The sequence below is a fragment of the Molossus molossus genome, unplaced genomic scaffold, assembly GCF_014108415.1.
Source record: "Molossus molossus isolate mMolMol1 unplaced genomic scaffold, mMolMol1.p scaffold_m16_p_3, whole genome shotgun sequence".
In the NCBI taxonomy this organism is placed as follows: Eukaryota; Metazoa; Chordata; class Mammalia; order Chiroptera; family Molossidae; genus Molossus; species Molossus molossus.
This window is the reverse complement of record NW_023425366.1, coordinates 113,629,713-113,645,531: the sequence shown is the minus strand read 5'-3', so window position 1 is coordinate 113,645,531 and position 15,819 is coordinate 113,629,713. Positions and strand designations below refer to the sequence as shown.

General features: G+C 56.3%; 1 protein-coding gene and 1 long non-coding RNA gene across 4 annotated transcripts; one reads left to right on the top strand and one right to left on the bottom strand.

Annotated features, from left to right (window-relative positions):
* Window positions 1-1,650: 1,650 nt before the first annotated feature.
* Window positions 1,651-12,885, bottom strand: CARHSP1 (calcium regulated heat stable protein 1). 2 transcript variants are annotated; one of them, XM_036279436.1, is made up of 4 exons: window positions 12,793-12,885; window positions 4,783-4,947; window positions 4,027-4,149; window positions 1,651-2,048 (listed from the first exon to the last, which is right to left on the bottom strand). In XM_036279436.1, the coding sequence occupies exons 2-4, from the start codon at window positions 4,938-4,940 to the stop codon at window positions 1,886-1,888; spliced, it is 444 nt and encodes a 147-aa protein (XP_036135329.1). In that variant the 5' UTR covers window positions 4,941-4,947; window positions 12,793-12,885; the 3' UTR covers window positions 1,651-1,885. The 2 variants fall into 2 exon arrangements, with proteins under 2 accessions (XP_036135329.1, XP_036135328.1); XM_036279435.1 differs by lacking the exon at window positions 12,793-12,885 and adding an exon at window positions 6,370-6,391.
* A 405-nt stretch (window positions 12,886-13,290) lies between these two features.
* Window positions 13,291-14,978, top strand: LOC118641843. Of its 2 annotated transcripts, none has more exons than XR_004961659.1 (4): window positions 13,291-13,407; window positions 13,487-13,581; window positions 13,722-13,831; window positions 14,967-14,978. It is a non-coding gene; the product is annotated as an uncharacterized LOC118641843 (long non-coding RNA). The 2 variants fall into 2 exon arrangements; XR_004961660.1 differs by lacking the exon at window positions 14,967-14,978 and adding an exon at window positions 14,542-14,826.
* The last annotated feature ends 841 nt before the right edge of the window (window positions 14,979-15,819 follow it).

Genomic DNA, 15,819 nt, shown 5'->3' with positions numbered 1-15,819 from the left:
CATCCTGCAGTTCTAGAACACGCACTGACCGAAGGGGCTGCGAGAGCCGTTACAAAGGATTCCACACACAGGCCACCTCTGAACAGCAGATCCAATTCCCAACCCACTGGCAGGTGCAGCCTGGTGGGGTCACACACAAGATGCAGAAGTGGCTGTAGAGTGTGGTCTGCACCCAGCAGACAGGCCTCCAGGGGCCGCCTGGGCGACATCCAAGGCCAGCGGGGAGAGGCCACGCTGGACCCAGCAGAAGGCAAAGGCAGAAGCAGAGGACCCTTCGAGGGGCACAATGGGCCAGGAAAAAGCAGATCAAGTCACTTAACTGTGGGGTTTCACTGCACACACATCAACACACTTATTCGTCTGTTTTAAAACAACTGCAGCGGCCGTCAGCCAGAGTTCCAGCCTCCCACCTCTTTCAGCTGAAGCGGTCCCCAAACAAAGACACCTGATGAGGCCACTCCGGCCTCCCGCATCCAAAGTCCCGTCCGGAGTCTGGAATATCCTCGTCTGCCCAGAAGCCAGCTTGGAAGGGTTCACTTCCCCGCGCTGACAAATGGATTTTTGACTACATATAAGCCACATATTTCAAACATATTACCCAGACATTTCTATTTTTAAACCCCAACTAAAGCCAAACCAAAGCACAGCGAATACAATCCGAACGGCCTGTTTCCTGGGACCATCTACAAAGGTTCCCAATGTCGGGTGAGAGCTTTCGTTGTTTAAAAACAAAACCTCCTGAGCATTTCTTCACACCTGTTTTCGAGAGAACCCCTGCACTGAAAGTGTATTTCTCCTTTGACGTTTGACTTTATCAGGCTGTCAGAAAGCAAGCTCCCTGTTCCTGTCTGATGGATCCGGAGAAAGGCCTGTGTTTAAACAAACACCCTCCTTCCACCCCCACCCACCACCTAAACGACGGATGGGAAATAGCTGCTAAGCCATGATCACTCAACTTGAAGACAGATGGAAAAGACCAGGCTTCCGAGGGTTAGAATTCAGCTCTCGGCAAGGCTTTGCCAGGTGGAGGGCTAAGGGCTCCTGGGAAAACTCTTCCCAACCCTCAGCCATGACACCTCCTGCTGCAAAGGCACCTAAGACCCCCTCACGCTCCTCGCACCCCTTGCCTCCTGAAGCCAGCTCCCCTGGAACCAACCAAGCCTAGAATCAAAAAGCCTGCTCTCTGCCCTGGCCGGTTTTGCTCAGTGGTTAGAGCGTCGGCCTGTGGTCCGGAGAGACCTGGGTTCGGTTCCCGCTAAGGGCACGTACTTCGGTTGCAGTTTGTCCCCGGCCCTGGTTGGGTTGTGCGGGTGGCAGCCACTCGATGTGACTCTTTCATGTCGATGTTTCTCTCTCTCTCTCTTCCTCTCTCTCCCTCCCGCTCTGTCTAAACAAAAGATGAAAAAATGTCCTTGGGTGAGGATAAAAAAAAAAGCCTGCTCTGCCCAGGGCCAAGGAGACACAAGAAGGGGGCGCTTGGGGGGAATGCATGCTGAGGAAACAAACAGGGTCCATGTGTCACCACCCAGCGGAATTCTGAGCCTCCAGCCCAGTGGGATGGCGATGGGGACTCTGTGGGCTGGAGAAATACCACCTGACCCAACCCCTGGGCCAGGGTTGCACCCTCTACTCAGCCACCAGCCGGGCGCCTCTCCTTGTTCAATGCCTTTAATACTTTTCAGATGGTGTTTGTTGTGATGGTCCAAGACTGTGCCGGCGGCCCAGACACCCCTGTGCCTGCCCCCAACACCCCTTCCTCCAGGATATGGCTCCCCCCCTTTGAAGCCATATCTCCAGCAGTGGAATGTCATCTCCAGTCTGGTCCTGCCTCCTCCTTCCCCCAGAGTCTCCCACAAGCCAGGAGAAGGGGTGCTTCCGGCCTCTCCTAGGAGCTGACGACGTGGCCAGACCAGGTCTCGTGCTTGGAGCCCGGCGCCAGGTGCGTGATGACCACCTCCACGGCCTGCAGCTTCTCGTGCTTGGGCGGAATGGAGCACATCTTATAGGTGACCTCATCGCCTTCCACTGGAACGTACTCCCCTTCCACACTGCAGGGTGGGGGGAAAGCACTCAGTGCCCAGCTCTCAGAAAAGCCCGAGTGATGCCATGCCCAGGGCACCAGACCCGCTGGTCAGAGGGCAACCCCTTTCAGAGGGCCTGCCCCTCCCGCCCTGCCGTCAGAGGGAGCCACCATGCTCAGTGGTGCCACGCTGCCCGCTGCCCCAGCCTCAGGTCGTGGCTGAGGAGCCCCCAGCCCAATCAGCTGCCTCCCGGGGGCCCCCTGGGAGTGCTCACACGTTACATTAAGCGTGGGCACCATGGGCCTTTCGGACAGAAGAGCAGGGGGAGCCAGCCTGAGCCCGAGAGAAATGAGGTGGTTGAAAGATGGGGGGTTGAAAGATGGCCTGAGTGGGGTTTCCTGAGTGTCTGCAGCACACCCACCCTGGTCCAGGAGTCCCAGAACCCAGGCTGGACCCCAGCTCTTCAATCCCCAGAAACCTGGTGAGACTTCAAGTAAGACCCTTTTGTGCTTAAAGCCCGTTCCAGGAAGGGTCCTCTCCCTTGGGACCGCCCCCGGGAGACTCCCTTACTTTGTACAGGACATGAGCTACCATCCCACCCATAGAAGTGGTGTGCCTGTCTTGATGCCCCCTTGATGAGACCCCACAAATCCCCTTCAGATCCTGAATGCCAGGGCCAGCAGCTCCCCAGAACTGTGACACCTCCTGCCTGATTAAAGAATCTCGTCCCAAATGGGGCTTCCCTCTTTGATTTGGCTGCCAGGAAGCTCAGGGATAAATGTGCAGCAGAACCAGGCACCCCACTGTCTCCATCTTTCTTATTTGCCCCACCCCCATGTTTTCTTTACTTACTGTTCACGGTGCCCCGAGTCCCTTGCAAACCACTACAAGTCCTGCTGGAAAGGGGCAGTACACCACGCACGCACTCACAGACATCAAATCACTGCTTGAGCACCTTAGGTCTACACTGGGCAGGGGCCTACTTAAGGCCTGATGTGTAAGAATGGGGTGGGGGGTAAAGAAAGGGTAATCCTCCCACCATGGCAGACATGTGCAATAGGACCCTATTTTCAAAAATACGGTCTCTATATACCGGGTGAAGCAAAAGTAGGTTTAGTTATTCGTAGGGAAAAGAATGTAATGATTAATAATAATACAAGAATAAGCCCTGTATTTCAGGTCCTCACAACTGTACACCTCCTTTTGCCCCACCCTTTGCAGAACAGGACTTCCCCATAGACTGAAATAAAACATCAGGGGATGCTGAGGCCAAAGGATGGGGTGGGTGGGGTGCCAGATCAGGCCCACATCCGAAGGCCGGAAGCGCAGCCCAGGCGGCAGGACACCGGGCTGCAGTGTGCGGGCCCCACCCTGGGTCCTCTAAGGCCTTCCAGACACTCAGGAAGGAAGGGCGTCAGTGAGCAAGCGACTAGAGAAAGGGTCCAGCTCTGACTTCCCGGATCAGAGGGGCCAGGCAGCCCCCAGCCTCATCAGGCCACTTCCCGGAGCAGGGCAGGAAACCACCCTGAGGCCCAACACGGGGGTGCCTCTCCCCATCCACCAGATACATAGGGCGCTCACCCCACCCCGGGGTTCTCGACTCAAACACACACACGCACACACAGGCACATACACACACTCAGACATGCACACACGCACATACACTCAAACACACAGACATACACGCACACACGCACAAACACACACAGGCACATACACTCAAACACACAGATACACACGTGCACACACACATGCACACACTGGCTCAAACACACAGACATCCACGCACAGAGACACATGCGTGCACACACACACAGTCACCTGCAGCATCGGACAGACCAGTACCACGTAGTGCCGTCTCACAACCCCACCCCTGAACACAGTCACCCCAGGTCACACACGCCTGGTCTCACACCCTCATCCGCAGCACCCGGCATAGTCACATACTTTCCCTGCCACCAAGGAGCCCCGACAGTGCCCCGCCTGCCCCAGACCCCCGACGCACTCGGAGATGTGCAGGAAGATGTCGGGGCCGCCCTCTGCGGGGGTGATGAAGCCGTGGCCCTTGGATCGACAGAAGCATTTGCAGACTCCTTTGTAGACGGGGCCCTGGGAGGCCCTCACCGTCCTGCAGAGAGGGAAACAAACGTGTGAGGCCCCCACCAGCCCTCCAGGACGGCCACCCTCCCCTGGGGCACACATCCGGCTCATCCCGGCTAGGCCACCGGGGACAGCCATGGAGACAGTCACACAGAATCCAGGGACAGTGCCTCTGGGATGACCTTGGCAAATTTTCTTAGGACTCAGTTTCCCCATTTGGAAAGAGAGTATTAGATTAAAAGCTCTCTGAGCACCTCTGATGACACATTACTAACAGCAGCAGCAGCCTCCACTCGCTGGGCCTGAGGTCTGCATCCGCCAGGTGCCCTGTGCACCCTCTGCAACACTGTGGCAACCCTGCTACTGTCCCCATTTTGCAGCTGAGGAAGTTGAGGTCTCGCAAGGGAAGAGGCTTGTGTGCGGTTAAAGATCAATGATTTAAGACCCCAGCGTCTTCCCAGCTGTTGTGACCTCCATCCCTCGCCCCCAGCCCACGACAGGTTCCAGTGGCCCTGGGGCAGTGCCCTCCAGAGATCACAAAGTGCCTTCTCAGTTTCTCACCCCGACCCCAACCCCAAATGTCTCGATTTGACAAACAGGGTTATTGAGGCACAGAGAGGCCAGTCTCTGGAAGCCTCCCCCAAGCCAGCCAGAGACTCACGCAGAGAAGGTCCTCGTCCGGCGAGTGGGCAGCGGGCTGGGGACCACATTGCCCCGGAGCGGGGATGGTGAGCGATTTCGGGCCCTCTGGGTGTCCAGCAGCCCGACCGAAGCCTGGTGGGTGGGGGGCTGTGGTGGCGGAGGAGTTTCAGATGACATGGCTGACCTGGAGAGAGATGGGGGGGCTCTCAGAGGCTCACACCTTGCAAGGAGGGCCCCCGGAAACATCCTCACCCCCACATCAGAGACTCGTTCCTCTGTGGAATGCAGGCTGCAGCTCACTCAGCGTGGGGGTCACAGTCACGTCCCCATCAACACGCTGGCTTGACCAGCAGGGTCCCACGCCTCCCCTGGGGTCTGCAGCAGCCGGGCCTGCCTCCATCACCGCTGTGCCAGCTCACACCCACGACAAGGCTGCCATCGGTCCCCATAGGTCCTTAGTGCCCAGCACAGACCTGGGCACCTCGTGAACACTTGTGAAAGGGAGGGAGGGAGGGGGCCGGCGAGGGCGGCAGGCGGACAGGGCAGGCGGGGCGGGCCTTTGCTTTAATGCCAGCCCCCCAGATCGGGACCAAGTCACTCAAGAAACATTTTCTAAAGCCTGCTAAGCACAGGGGTAGGGGGACGGGGAGGAAAACGGAAGTTCTGCCAAGGGCAGGACGTGGCCGAGGTACCCAAGGAACACCACACTGGGGCTACAGAGGCGGCCTGTCTAACTCCCTTGGCTCAAGGTCAAGAGGGAAGAGTACAGCCCAGGAGCCAGAGGGCCTTGGGCAGATGCTCTCCCCTCCCTGGGACCAGCGTGCTGCCTGCAGAGGGGCAGCTGGCGGAATCGCTGAGCACTGCTGGGCTGTGGTAGGGCCTGGGCTCAGCCCTCAGCCGCGTTCACAGTGAGGAAGGACAGAAGCTGCCCCTGGGGGCATCGGCACCCCACATAGGGTTTTCCCATGTGAAATGTAAGCTATCTTTTAAACACCCCAGGAGTCTGCCTCAAAATCCAGGTCTCCGCGAGCAGCTCTGACAATCCTGAACCCCCAACTCACCACCCAGCTTCCCTCTTTAACAGTAACTCTGTGGCCCCAGGGCACCGGGTCTTCCATTTAATCACCAGCAGTGTCTCTGCCCCAACCAAACCACCCAAGATCTAGGCCTGATTCCTTCCCCGCAAAAACAAGATCTCTGCCCCGGCACTCCCCACCACCCCCTCCACGACCCCTCCCCCCAGTCCCCACAGGCCTCAGTTCTGCCTGGCTGGTGAGGGAGGGCCAGCTGGCCTTCTGGACGGAGGGGCATAGCTACCTCCTGACCCTTCTCTCAGCTGCATCGGCGGCCAAGGAGGACCGCGAGTCCGGGGAGCCCCCACCTCAAAAAGGCCCCGGCTGCCTAGCTAGGGGTCAGGGCTCCAGCATGACCCACCAGCACAGGTCATAGAGTCCTGGAATGTTCCAACGCATGGGGTTCTGGGAAGGGGCCAGCCCAGAGAAGGGAGGGCCCCGCCTAGGCCTCCAGGACAGCAGGTGGGGCCACAGCGGCTGTGACACCAGGGTGAGGTGGAAACTGCCTTCCCCGTTTCTACACATGATCTAACCTCCTTTCCTCCGGAGTCAGCATGTCCGACCTCGGATCCCACCTCCTACCAGCTGTGTGACCGTGGGCGCGTTGCTTACCCTCTGGCTTCCATGTCTGAGAAATGGAGAGCACAGCAGTCCTGACTTCACACCGTGATCGTGAAGGTGAAATGAAAGAATTCATGCTGAGCACTCAGCACCCCGTCCTCCCAGGAAAAGTGAGCATTAAGTGTCAGCTATCATTGTCTAGTTCTCACCATAAAATCATTCAACAGATGTGTGCCCAGTGCCAGACCCTGTTCATGGCACTAGAGACACAGGGATAAATTTGGAGCCAGAGAATAAACAGGTAAATCACTATATGAACAAGATCATTGCAGATTTCCAAAAGGGCTAGTAAAAATACACAGGAGATAAAAGGGTGGGGGTGCCTCCCTAATGAGGGTACAAGCTGGGCCCTGAACAGTGAGAGAGAGTCGACTATCTGAAAAACAGAAGCAGGCTCTTGCAGGCAGGGGGAAATGCCTGTGCAAAGGTCCTGATTGGCAAGGGCCACATGACTGAGGCCAGCAAAGACGATGTGGAGGGTGCTGGGGATGGAGTGGGTCAGAGGCGGCAGGGGAGGTGGAGAGGAGGGCGGGGCCAGCTCAGGAAGTACTGGGCATGGCATCAGATCACCACCAGGTGTGTCTTCTTTTCTTCACACCAATTTGTCTGTCTGTCTCCATTCCCCTTGCCATGCCCATCTCCCCCTGGGTGAATGAAGCAGACCCAAATTGGGGCCCTCTCCTCTCTCCCCACCACCCCCTCGACTCCCCCAGTACACTCAGTCCCTCAGAGATGCCAACAGAAGCCCATGACCTTGTGGGGTGAGCAACGTGAGGGCAGCATGGGGTCCTTCTAGGTCCTGGGCCCCGCACTGAGGCTGCGCAGAGCAGGGTGTAGAGACAATGTAGGGAACGACCCAGAGGCTCCTTAACCAGCATGAGACCCCGAAGGCCTGGCTGCACTTGCCGTGTGCTCGTCCCCTTGCACAGTCTGCAGAAGGTGGCTGCCTCATGCTCACCTGGCAGAGGAAGACACTGAGGCACTGGCAGCAGGAGTGACTTGGGAAGGGGTGGGGTGAGCGAAGTGCTGGCCTGGGAGACCCAGCAGCCTTCACCGCCACCCTGCCCGCCTTCTCGTGGCCCATCTGAGCTGGAGAGCAGCTGGGCAGCTGGAGCAGGCCTGGCCAAGGGCCAGTACACTACCCCCCCACCACAGGCCTGGTAGGGAGGAGGAGGAGGAGGAGAATAGCCTGTGTGGGGGAGGCCTCAGTCAAGGTCAAAGTCCAGCTGTAAAGAAACAGCTTGGGGAGGGGTTAGCCAGTCACCCAAAGCCAGCTCTGGGGTCCTGGTGCTGCTCCCGCAACACACGAACAGATGGAGGGGGTGCAGCAACCCCAGCCCCATCCACTGTCACAGTCCAGGCTCTCCCAGCAACACCAGGGGCGGCCTCAGCCCCACCCTCTGTGACTGGCCACCCCCCAACTCCCTGCAGCTGGGGGGAGTCTGCAAACAGATGCAGGAAGCTCTAGGCCACACCTGGGACGGGCCTCTGGCCTGCAGCAAACTCAGACCAAATATCATGCCCAAGGCCTGTCACAGCAGCCGTGCTGTGCACGCATGTGTTTGTGTGTCTGTGAACATGTGTGTACATGACTGTGGGTGTGTCTCTGTGTGCACGTGATAGTATGGGTGTGTCTGACTCTGTGCACGTGTGTGGTGTGTGGGCACAGGTCTGTGCGCTCACACGACTGCAGCCATCTGTGCACTGAACACAGGCATACAGCTGGCTGGTGGCCCAGGCTTGTCGCTGCCAGTGTGTGCACACCAGTGGCTGGGTGGGCCGCGCCCTGCCCCCAAGCACACAGGGTGCCCGCCCTGGCACCAGAGGACCTTGAAGAATGTTGCCTCCTATTCAACTAAGGGTTCCTGGGCACCACCATGTAACAGGAGTGCACCGTGGGACAGCAAAATTCCTGCCCTCGAGTAGCTTCTGTGCAGGGAGGGAGAGACCCACAGCCACCAGGACAGCAAGAGCAGAGAACTGGAGCCAGCAGTGTTCTCAGCTCATTTCATCCCCACTTCACTGATGGGAAAACTGAGGCACAGAGTATCACGTGACTTGCCTGGGCCTCACATCTACTAAATAAACTGGTGAAACACACAGTACACCCAACAGTGCAAAAGCTACAGAGAAAAGGCAAGCAGGGGAAGGGAGTGTGGGAGAGGGGCTGCATTTTTAAAGCAGGTGTTCCCAGGTGAGCAGCTGGCCATCCTCCCCCTTACCCAGTCAGTACCCCCAGGTTCTGAAGAGTGCCCAGCCTGGAGAGAGAACCCAAGGCCTAAAGGTGGGAAAGCTAGGAAGCCACTCCCACCCTGCCTGTCCCCAGGGAAGGGTGTGTCAGCGGGGCCTTTACCCTGGGAAAGGGCAGAGAAGGGGGCCTCAGCCCAAAATAGCCTGGGAATTTTCCACAGGCCATGCAGGTCCTCCTGGACAGTTCTGAGAGCTCCAGGGAGGAAAGCCTTGGTAATAGTGCTGTCAGTCATTCACACTTTAGTGAGAGGGAGTCAGCAGTTCATTTCACAAGGCTCCATTCTTGGTAGCTTTATAACCCTTCAGGGCAATAAATAGGGGAACAAGAGCTAGGTTCAAGTTGGGAGCTTCATTCTTAGCATGGTTCTCACCAAAGTTAAACCTCTCCAAGCCTTTTTTTTAAAATCCACCTGAGGAGCCCTGGCCGGTTTGGCTCAGCGGTTAGAGCGTCGGCTTGCGGTCCAGAGAGACCCGGGTTTGGTTCCCGCTAAGGGCATGTACCTCGGTTGCAGTTTGTCCCCGGCCCTGGTTGGTCGTGCGGGTGGCAGCCACTCGATGTGTTCCTTCACATCGATGTTTCCCTCTCTCTCCTCCTCTCTCTCTCTCCCGCTCTATCTGAACAAAAAAATGGAAAAATGTCTTCGGGTGAGGATGAAAAATAAATAAATAAATAAAAATAAATCCACCTGAGGATATTTTTCCATTTATTTTCAGATAGAATGGGAGGGAGGGGTAGAGAGAGAGAGAGAGAGAAACACCAATGTGAGAAAGACATACTGATTGGTTGCTTCCCACATGACCCGGACCAGGGCCAGGGACAAACCACAACCTAGGTATGCGGCCTTGACCAAAATCAAACCTGTGACTCTTTGATCCACGGGCTGACACTCTAACCACTGAGCAAAACTGGCCAGGGCCAAGCCTATTTTTTTTAATTTCTAAGCTCCCATTCTGAAAAGTGGGAGTGTTTCGAGGCTTCCATGGGTTTGTGGCTAAGGAGGGCCATGGCTGGGCATCATGTTCAGATACCTCCCAGCCCCAGGACCAAGCCACTGCTGGCAAGTGAGGATGAGTAGTAGCCTACACAAAGGGAAGGGGATAGAGCACTGGAGAACCTGTCATGAGGGGCAGGGCATTGAAAGTATGATGTCCACTCTCCACTGACTTCTGTGTCAGGCTCTGTACCAGCATTTACATACATTAACTAGATTCACCCCACATCAGCCCCACAGGGAAGGCACTTTTATCGTCCCCATTTTACAGATAAGGAATCTATAGTACAGTCGGAATGATTTAAGCCAGCTCTTCTTACACTTTAGTCAAACCACAAATCTCTGGGGATGATAAAATGCGTACTCTGATTCTGAAGATCCGGGGCTGAGGCCTGAAAGTCTGCACTCCCAGGGAGGCAGATGCTGCTGGACCATGGAACACAAAGCAGGGTGGGTTAAGAGATTTTACCACCTGTCAGACAGTGTAAGAGGGTGGAAGGGAGATGGGGGTGGGGGAAAGAGCGGGGTTGAAGCTCTATATGAGTCACAAAATTACGCTGGTGTACCTGAGATCCTGGCCTGTAAACTGAGGCAGAAATACCCTCCTTCCTCTCCCCTCTCTTCCCCACCTCCAGCCCAGATGAGCCCCAGCCTGGCAGAACTGAGGGATTGAAGGCCTGGGGGGGTGGTCAGCTGAGGTAGAACAGAGGGGCCCAGGAAGCCAGAGAGGCCCACAAAGAGTCCTACTCCCCTCCATTATTCCAAAGAGAGCCAGACTCTGGTGAGGGAGGGGCGGAGTGGAGGAATGGAGGGGGTGAAAGGAGGAAAAGGCAGAAGCGGGATGGGGGAGTCAAGGGGAGGAGCGGGGAAGGGGGATGGAGTAACATGGAGAAAAATACAAATAAGGCAGGAGGGTGCAGCCCCAGCGCCAGCCTCCGTGTCAGGTGGGTGGATGAGAGCAGCTGAGCCCCATTCCAGGCCCAGCCCAGCTGGAAACTGCTTGCCGCCCCGACCCGAGTGCTGGGAAGAGGTCTGAAAGCCCGGGCCCTCCAGCACTGCCATCTGACCATCCCCCATTAGCACTCCCACCCAGACCCTCCAGGAGATGGTCACCCATCTCCCTAACCACCTGGGACCCAGCACAGCCCAGTTCAGCCCTGACGGCCCCTTCCGGGAGAGCCCAAGCCCTTACTGATAACTAGAAGCCGGCTCTGCACCCCCAGCACCCCCACTGCAAGCACTAGCGTATTCCATCCCTGCCTCAGGGCCCTGGCAGCAGACCTGAGTTTCAGGCCTGACTGCTCTTCACGCCTTCTGTAACCCCTGGCAAGTGACCTCACTCCTCCACACCTCAGCTTCCTCATCTGTCAAATGGGACAGTAATAGTGGCAGCCTCCCAGGCCCAGGGACCTTGTGGAGACCTGATGGTGCGGTGCCAACTATAATGGGCTGTGTCAACAATAGTTAAACCACACATGGTGGAAATATCAGGCACAGGGCCATCTAGAATGATCCCTCCCATTCCTGTCCCTGCTGATGGGACACAAACCAAATTCCCTGACTCTGTTATTCAGCCAAAGAAAAAACGAGTCCCTTCCCAGGGGAACCCATCTTCAAACCCACCCCCAGACCCCAGGGCACAACCTGGGCTCAGATCAACTCATTGGGACCCCCCACCCCAGGATTTACCAGGCCATAGTTCCATGACCCTGTCTTGCCCTGGAGGGGTTTCTGGGCCACTTAGGGGTGGGGGGAGGCCAGAAAGGTCAGCACTAAGAACCCAAGGTCATCAAGGACCCCTGGGAGTAGGGGAGGAGCAGAGGTGGGGAGGCCCCTGGCCTGGCAGGATCACTTCAGGAGTGGGGAAGTCATTCTTGGCAGAGGGACTTCAGGGGCAAAGGCCCACAGGGAGGAAGCAGGCGACACAGAGAAGTGGGAAAAATCCAGGTGGAAGACAACAGAAAGCTCTGTTGAGAAGTTTGGCACTTAGACAACAATGGCGACATCAGTGGACGACTTTAAGCCTGGGGTTGATTTGAACAGATTTTCACAAGTTTCCCCTGGCGAACGGACGGGAGGGGCAAGACTGGGAGCTAAGAGACTGAGAAATATCAAAATAGCAAGTAAAAATGGTAACAGTCGCTAACCTTTCTCCTGGCACTGAGTCAGCCATGTCCCTTTATTCTCACACGACGCGTTACTATAGGAAAAGTTATATTCCCAGTCCACGGAAGAGGAAACTGAGGCTCAGAGTGGCCTCTTAGTTTGCAATGAGACCCCCCCCCCCATGAGAACGGAGGCCCTGCCTGGAGCGGGCTGATCTGCGCTACCCCCACCCCAATACACACATCCAGTCCAACCCCAGAAAGGCAGTGGGGGTCAGGGGCTTTCTTTTTTTAAATCAAAACAGAACAGTTCACTTCCGGCCTGCAAACCGGCTGCCAGCGAGGCCAGCAGGGAGGGAGGCTGCGGACGCGGGTGAAGTTTGCCGCTGCGCCTGGGGGCTCCCCATCCCGGCGCAAACATACTCGAAGAGCGCCTGGTGATTCCTCCTCCCCCAGAGGCGGCCAATCGCGCGGCGCCAGGAGGGCTCCCCCACCGCCCCCGCCGGGCCTGGCCCAGGTCTGGGAGCCGAACCCACAGCTGGCGCGGCCGGCTCCACCTCCGGAGCGGCGCCCTCGCCCCTCCGCGTCTCGCTCCACCGCACCGCGCGTCGCCCCATCCACGCTCCAGCGCACCGACGAAAGCGAGGGGAGGGGATAAGGCGGCGAGGGTAGGCTCCTTGCAGGCAGAAAACAGGTGGCCGGGCGGGAAGTGCTGCCGGACGTCCGCTCCCAATCCCTCTAGCTGCTGCCACACCCACCCTCCCCTTGGGGGAGTACTCGCTCTCCCCAAACAGGCCTCGGCGACCGGGATGTTTCCTAGGAGCCTAGAGTCCCGGCCCGGAGCCCCCTGCCGGCGAGCTGGAAGACCCTGCAACAGGGGGTTGAATGGGAGCAGTGGCGCACAGGAGGTCCCATCCCGGCTGCTTCCGGGCCTACGGTCGGGGGCACCCCACCACACCTTCCTGGGGTCCCCGGAGAAAGTCCTTACCCCGCGATCCGCTCCGCTCCGCCAGCTGCTTGGCTCCGACTGCTCCAGCTACACAGGGGAGGGGGCGTGGCCCGAGGGGCGGGCCCGCTGAGGACCCGCCCCACGAGCTTCCAGCCAATGGAGCGGGAGCCGGAGCCGGGGACGACGGGGGTGGGGGCGGCGCGGGCGGCGCGGGCGGCGCGGGTGGGGACAGCCCCGACGGACCTTTGTGTACGCGCGCAGGACTGGCGGGAGCGCACGGCCCGAGGGGAACACGGCTTCTAGCCCGGCGCGGGGGCGGGGGCAGGGCCCGCCTGTGTAGCACCCACGGGCAGAAAACTCCCTTGAAAAGTGGAAAAATCCGGTCTTCGCGCCCGTGCAGAACCCTCCTCTAACCCACCGGGTCCGGCCCGGCCTCCACCTGACCTTCGCTTCCGAATCCGAATGAGCCTGGGGCGCTCTGGGAAAGAGACCAAGGAATGACCAGGAGGAATGAAGAGAGAGGCCGAAGGAAAACAAACAAGCAAAGAACAGAAGGGAGGAAAAGAGGGTTCCGGGGAAAGGAACAAAAATAGAAAATTCAAAGAAAAAAAAACGAGGGAAAACCGCTGATTTTTTCTTCTGTGGTTGTTTTTGGTTCGTTTTGTTCTTAGTTTCCACTCTGTCCATGAGTCCTTTGTCTCTGCAGATAAATGATGTTACTCTTGTTTCACAGGAGAGGAAACTGAAACACAAAGAAAGAGGTGTCCTAGCCCCAGTCACAGCAAGTCCAAAGCACCCCTGAATGCAGTCAGCCCTGAGCCTAGACTGGTAAAGCAAGGGCAGGGTAGTGGGGAGGTAGCCTGTAACTGTCCTGGGACCACAGGCAGGAGTGGGGATGGCACTGGGTCTCTACAGGAGCCCACCAGCTCTGCCTGCCACTCACGTCCCTTGCTCTCCCTCCCCCTCAGGAACTTGCAGACCACTGAAGACAAAGTGAGAAGACAACTGTCTACAAGCTCCCTCCAGAGGAGCCAAGTTGGCCAGCACCTTGATCTTGGACTTCTCAGCCTCCAGAACTGTGAGAAATGCATTTCTCTGTTTTGTTGTGGCAACCAGAAGGAACTAAGGCTATCCCTTTTTCTTCCTTCTTCCCCCAGATCCCTTCTCAACTAATTGAAGCCTCTCAGAATTTCACACCCTCTTTGGTTCAGTACTGGTTTGCAATCATTCACTGGGTGTGTTGTCCATGCCAGGCTCTGTGTTGGGCACTGAGCACCCAGAAGTAAAAAGTGCCCACCCAGTCCTCACCCTAGGGGAGTTGCAGCCTGGTGAGGTGGCAGACAGGTTGATAACTGATAACCAATAACCAGGGTGTCATGTGGTAGGCTGGATAAGCCTGCATAGCTCCATGAGTGTCCCACCCTCAGGCCCATCAGACAAGCCTGGTCTCAGGGAGGAGTTCTTCCCAAATTGCCATGGCTTAAGCCTCCTGTAGCCAGTGACATGAGTCCACCATGTTGGCCCTATCTGATAGCACTGGCCAAGGGCAAGACTTTAAGCCAACAGCTTATGAAGAGATCTGGCCTAAATATTCTGCCCAATGAGGATTAATCAGCCAGTCAGCCAGCCAGCCATCTGACAAATATTTATTGCACCTGAGCTCTGTTCCAAGCCCTGGACGAAACAAAACTCATGTTGGCCCTGTGCCTTGGAGTAATTACACTCCTAGGGAGGGCAGATGTTAAACCAGTAATCACACAATGGTATAAAATCCCACTGTACTCACAGCAGGGACAATCATGGTGCTGGAGGAGCCAGGAGAGACTTCTCTAGAAAGTGCTAATTGACCTGAGATCTTCCAGAAGATTAGGAGTTAAACAAAGGAAAGGACATTCCCAAGAGAGGTTACAGAGAGCATGGGCAAAGGCCCTGAGGTGAGAGAGACCATGTAGGATGAGATGGCAGTTGCCAAAATGGGCTAAATGTATGGGACTCAATAAGGGAGTTTCATCTTTAAGAGTGATAGCAGGCATGCCCAGCCAATGTGGCTCAGTGGCTGAGCGTCAACCCATGCACCAAGAGGTGGTCGGTTTGATTCCCGGTCAGGGCACATGCCCACGTTGTGGGCCAGGCTCCCAGTGGGAGGCATGCAGGAGGCGGCCAATCTATGTTCTCTCATCGATATTTTTCCCCCTCATTTCCACTCTCTCTAGGAATCAATAAAGAAAAAAAAATTATGAAAAAGAAGAGTGATAACAGGCATGATATGGAGACTTCTCCATCCAAAGTGTATCTCCCATCAACGTCCTGTCCTCACTTCTCACTGTGACTTGGGCCTCTATTGTCTCACCAAGGGCAGTGGCCTCCACTCATCCCTCTGCCTCCCCCTAATTTCATACCGAGACTCCAATTTTCTGTGTAACAGCTAGAATGATCTTTCAAAATTCCACCACGTTTAAAGAAAAAAAAAAATACTTATGCTACTTATTAAACAGTAAGTCAGACTTTATCCAGGACCATCACAGTGGGTGTAGGGAGCACTGCAAAGGGGTTTAGCAGTAAGGGAGAGATTGCACTCAACTCAAGCGCAACAAGGAAAAGTGGGGATTTGTACCCAAGCAGTGGGGTGGGGGGATTACTAAGAGGAAAGATTCTGGCTAAATTGGGCTAGCAGGATTCTTGCAGAAGGCGGGCCAAGGTGATCAGACATCACCTGGGGGCTGAGCCGTAGGAGCTGAGGAATTTGGTCAAATATCGAGGGTGATCAGATATTGAGGGTGAGGGATTCTGGCCAAACCAACTTGACAAGATTCTTGCTAAAACCGGACTCTACCAGAACAAAGACAGGAGCCCAAGGTCAAGCCCAGTCAAGCAGAGGGCTCAGAGGAGCCTGCCTAAAGTTTGGTCAAGGAGAGATTCTTTAAAAAAGAAGAAAAGAGAACTTTGTCACCATGTCCCTCCTGTGCTCAAAACCTTGCAGTGACAACTTATTGCCTCTAAATAAAATCCCAACTCTTCTGCTGTAACACTTCAGCAGAACACTACTGAATAAAAGAAAACTCCAAT

What these genes read in the sequence shown, in the direction of transcription:
- CARHSP1 (XM_036279436.1), bottom strand. Translation starts at nt 4,940, where the DNA reads ATGTCATCTGAAACTCCTCCGCCACCACAGCCCCCCACCCACCAGGCT. An exon ending in CGGACGAGGACCTTCTCTGC is followed by an intron (nt 4,150 to 4,782) that starts GTGAGTCTCTGG and finishes CCCTCTCTGCAG; the next exon opens with GACGGTGAGGGCCTCCCAGG. An exon ending in ATCTTCCTGCACATCTCCGA is followed by an intron (nt 2,049 to 4,026) that starts GTGCGTCGGGGG and finishes CCCACCCTGCAG; the next exon opens with TGTGGAAGGGGAGTACGTTC.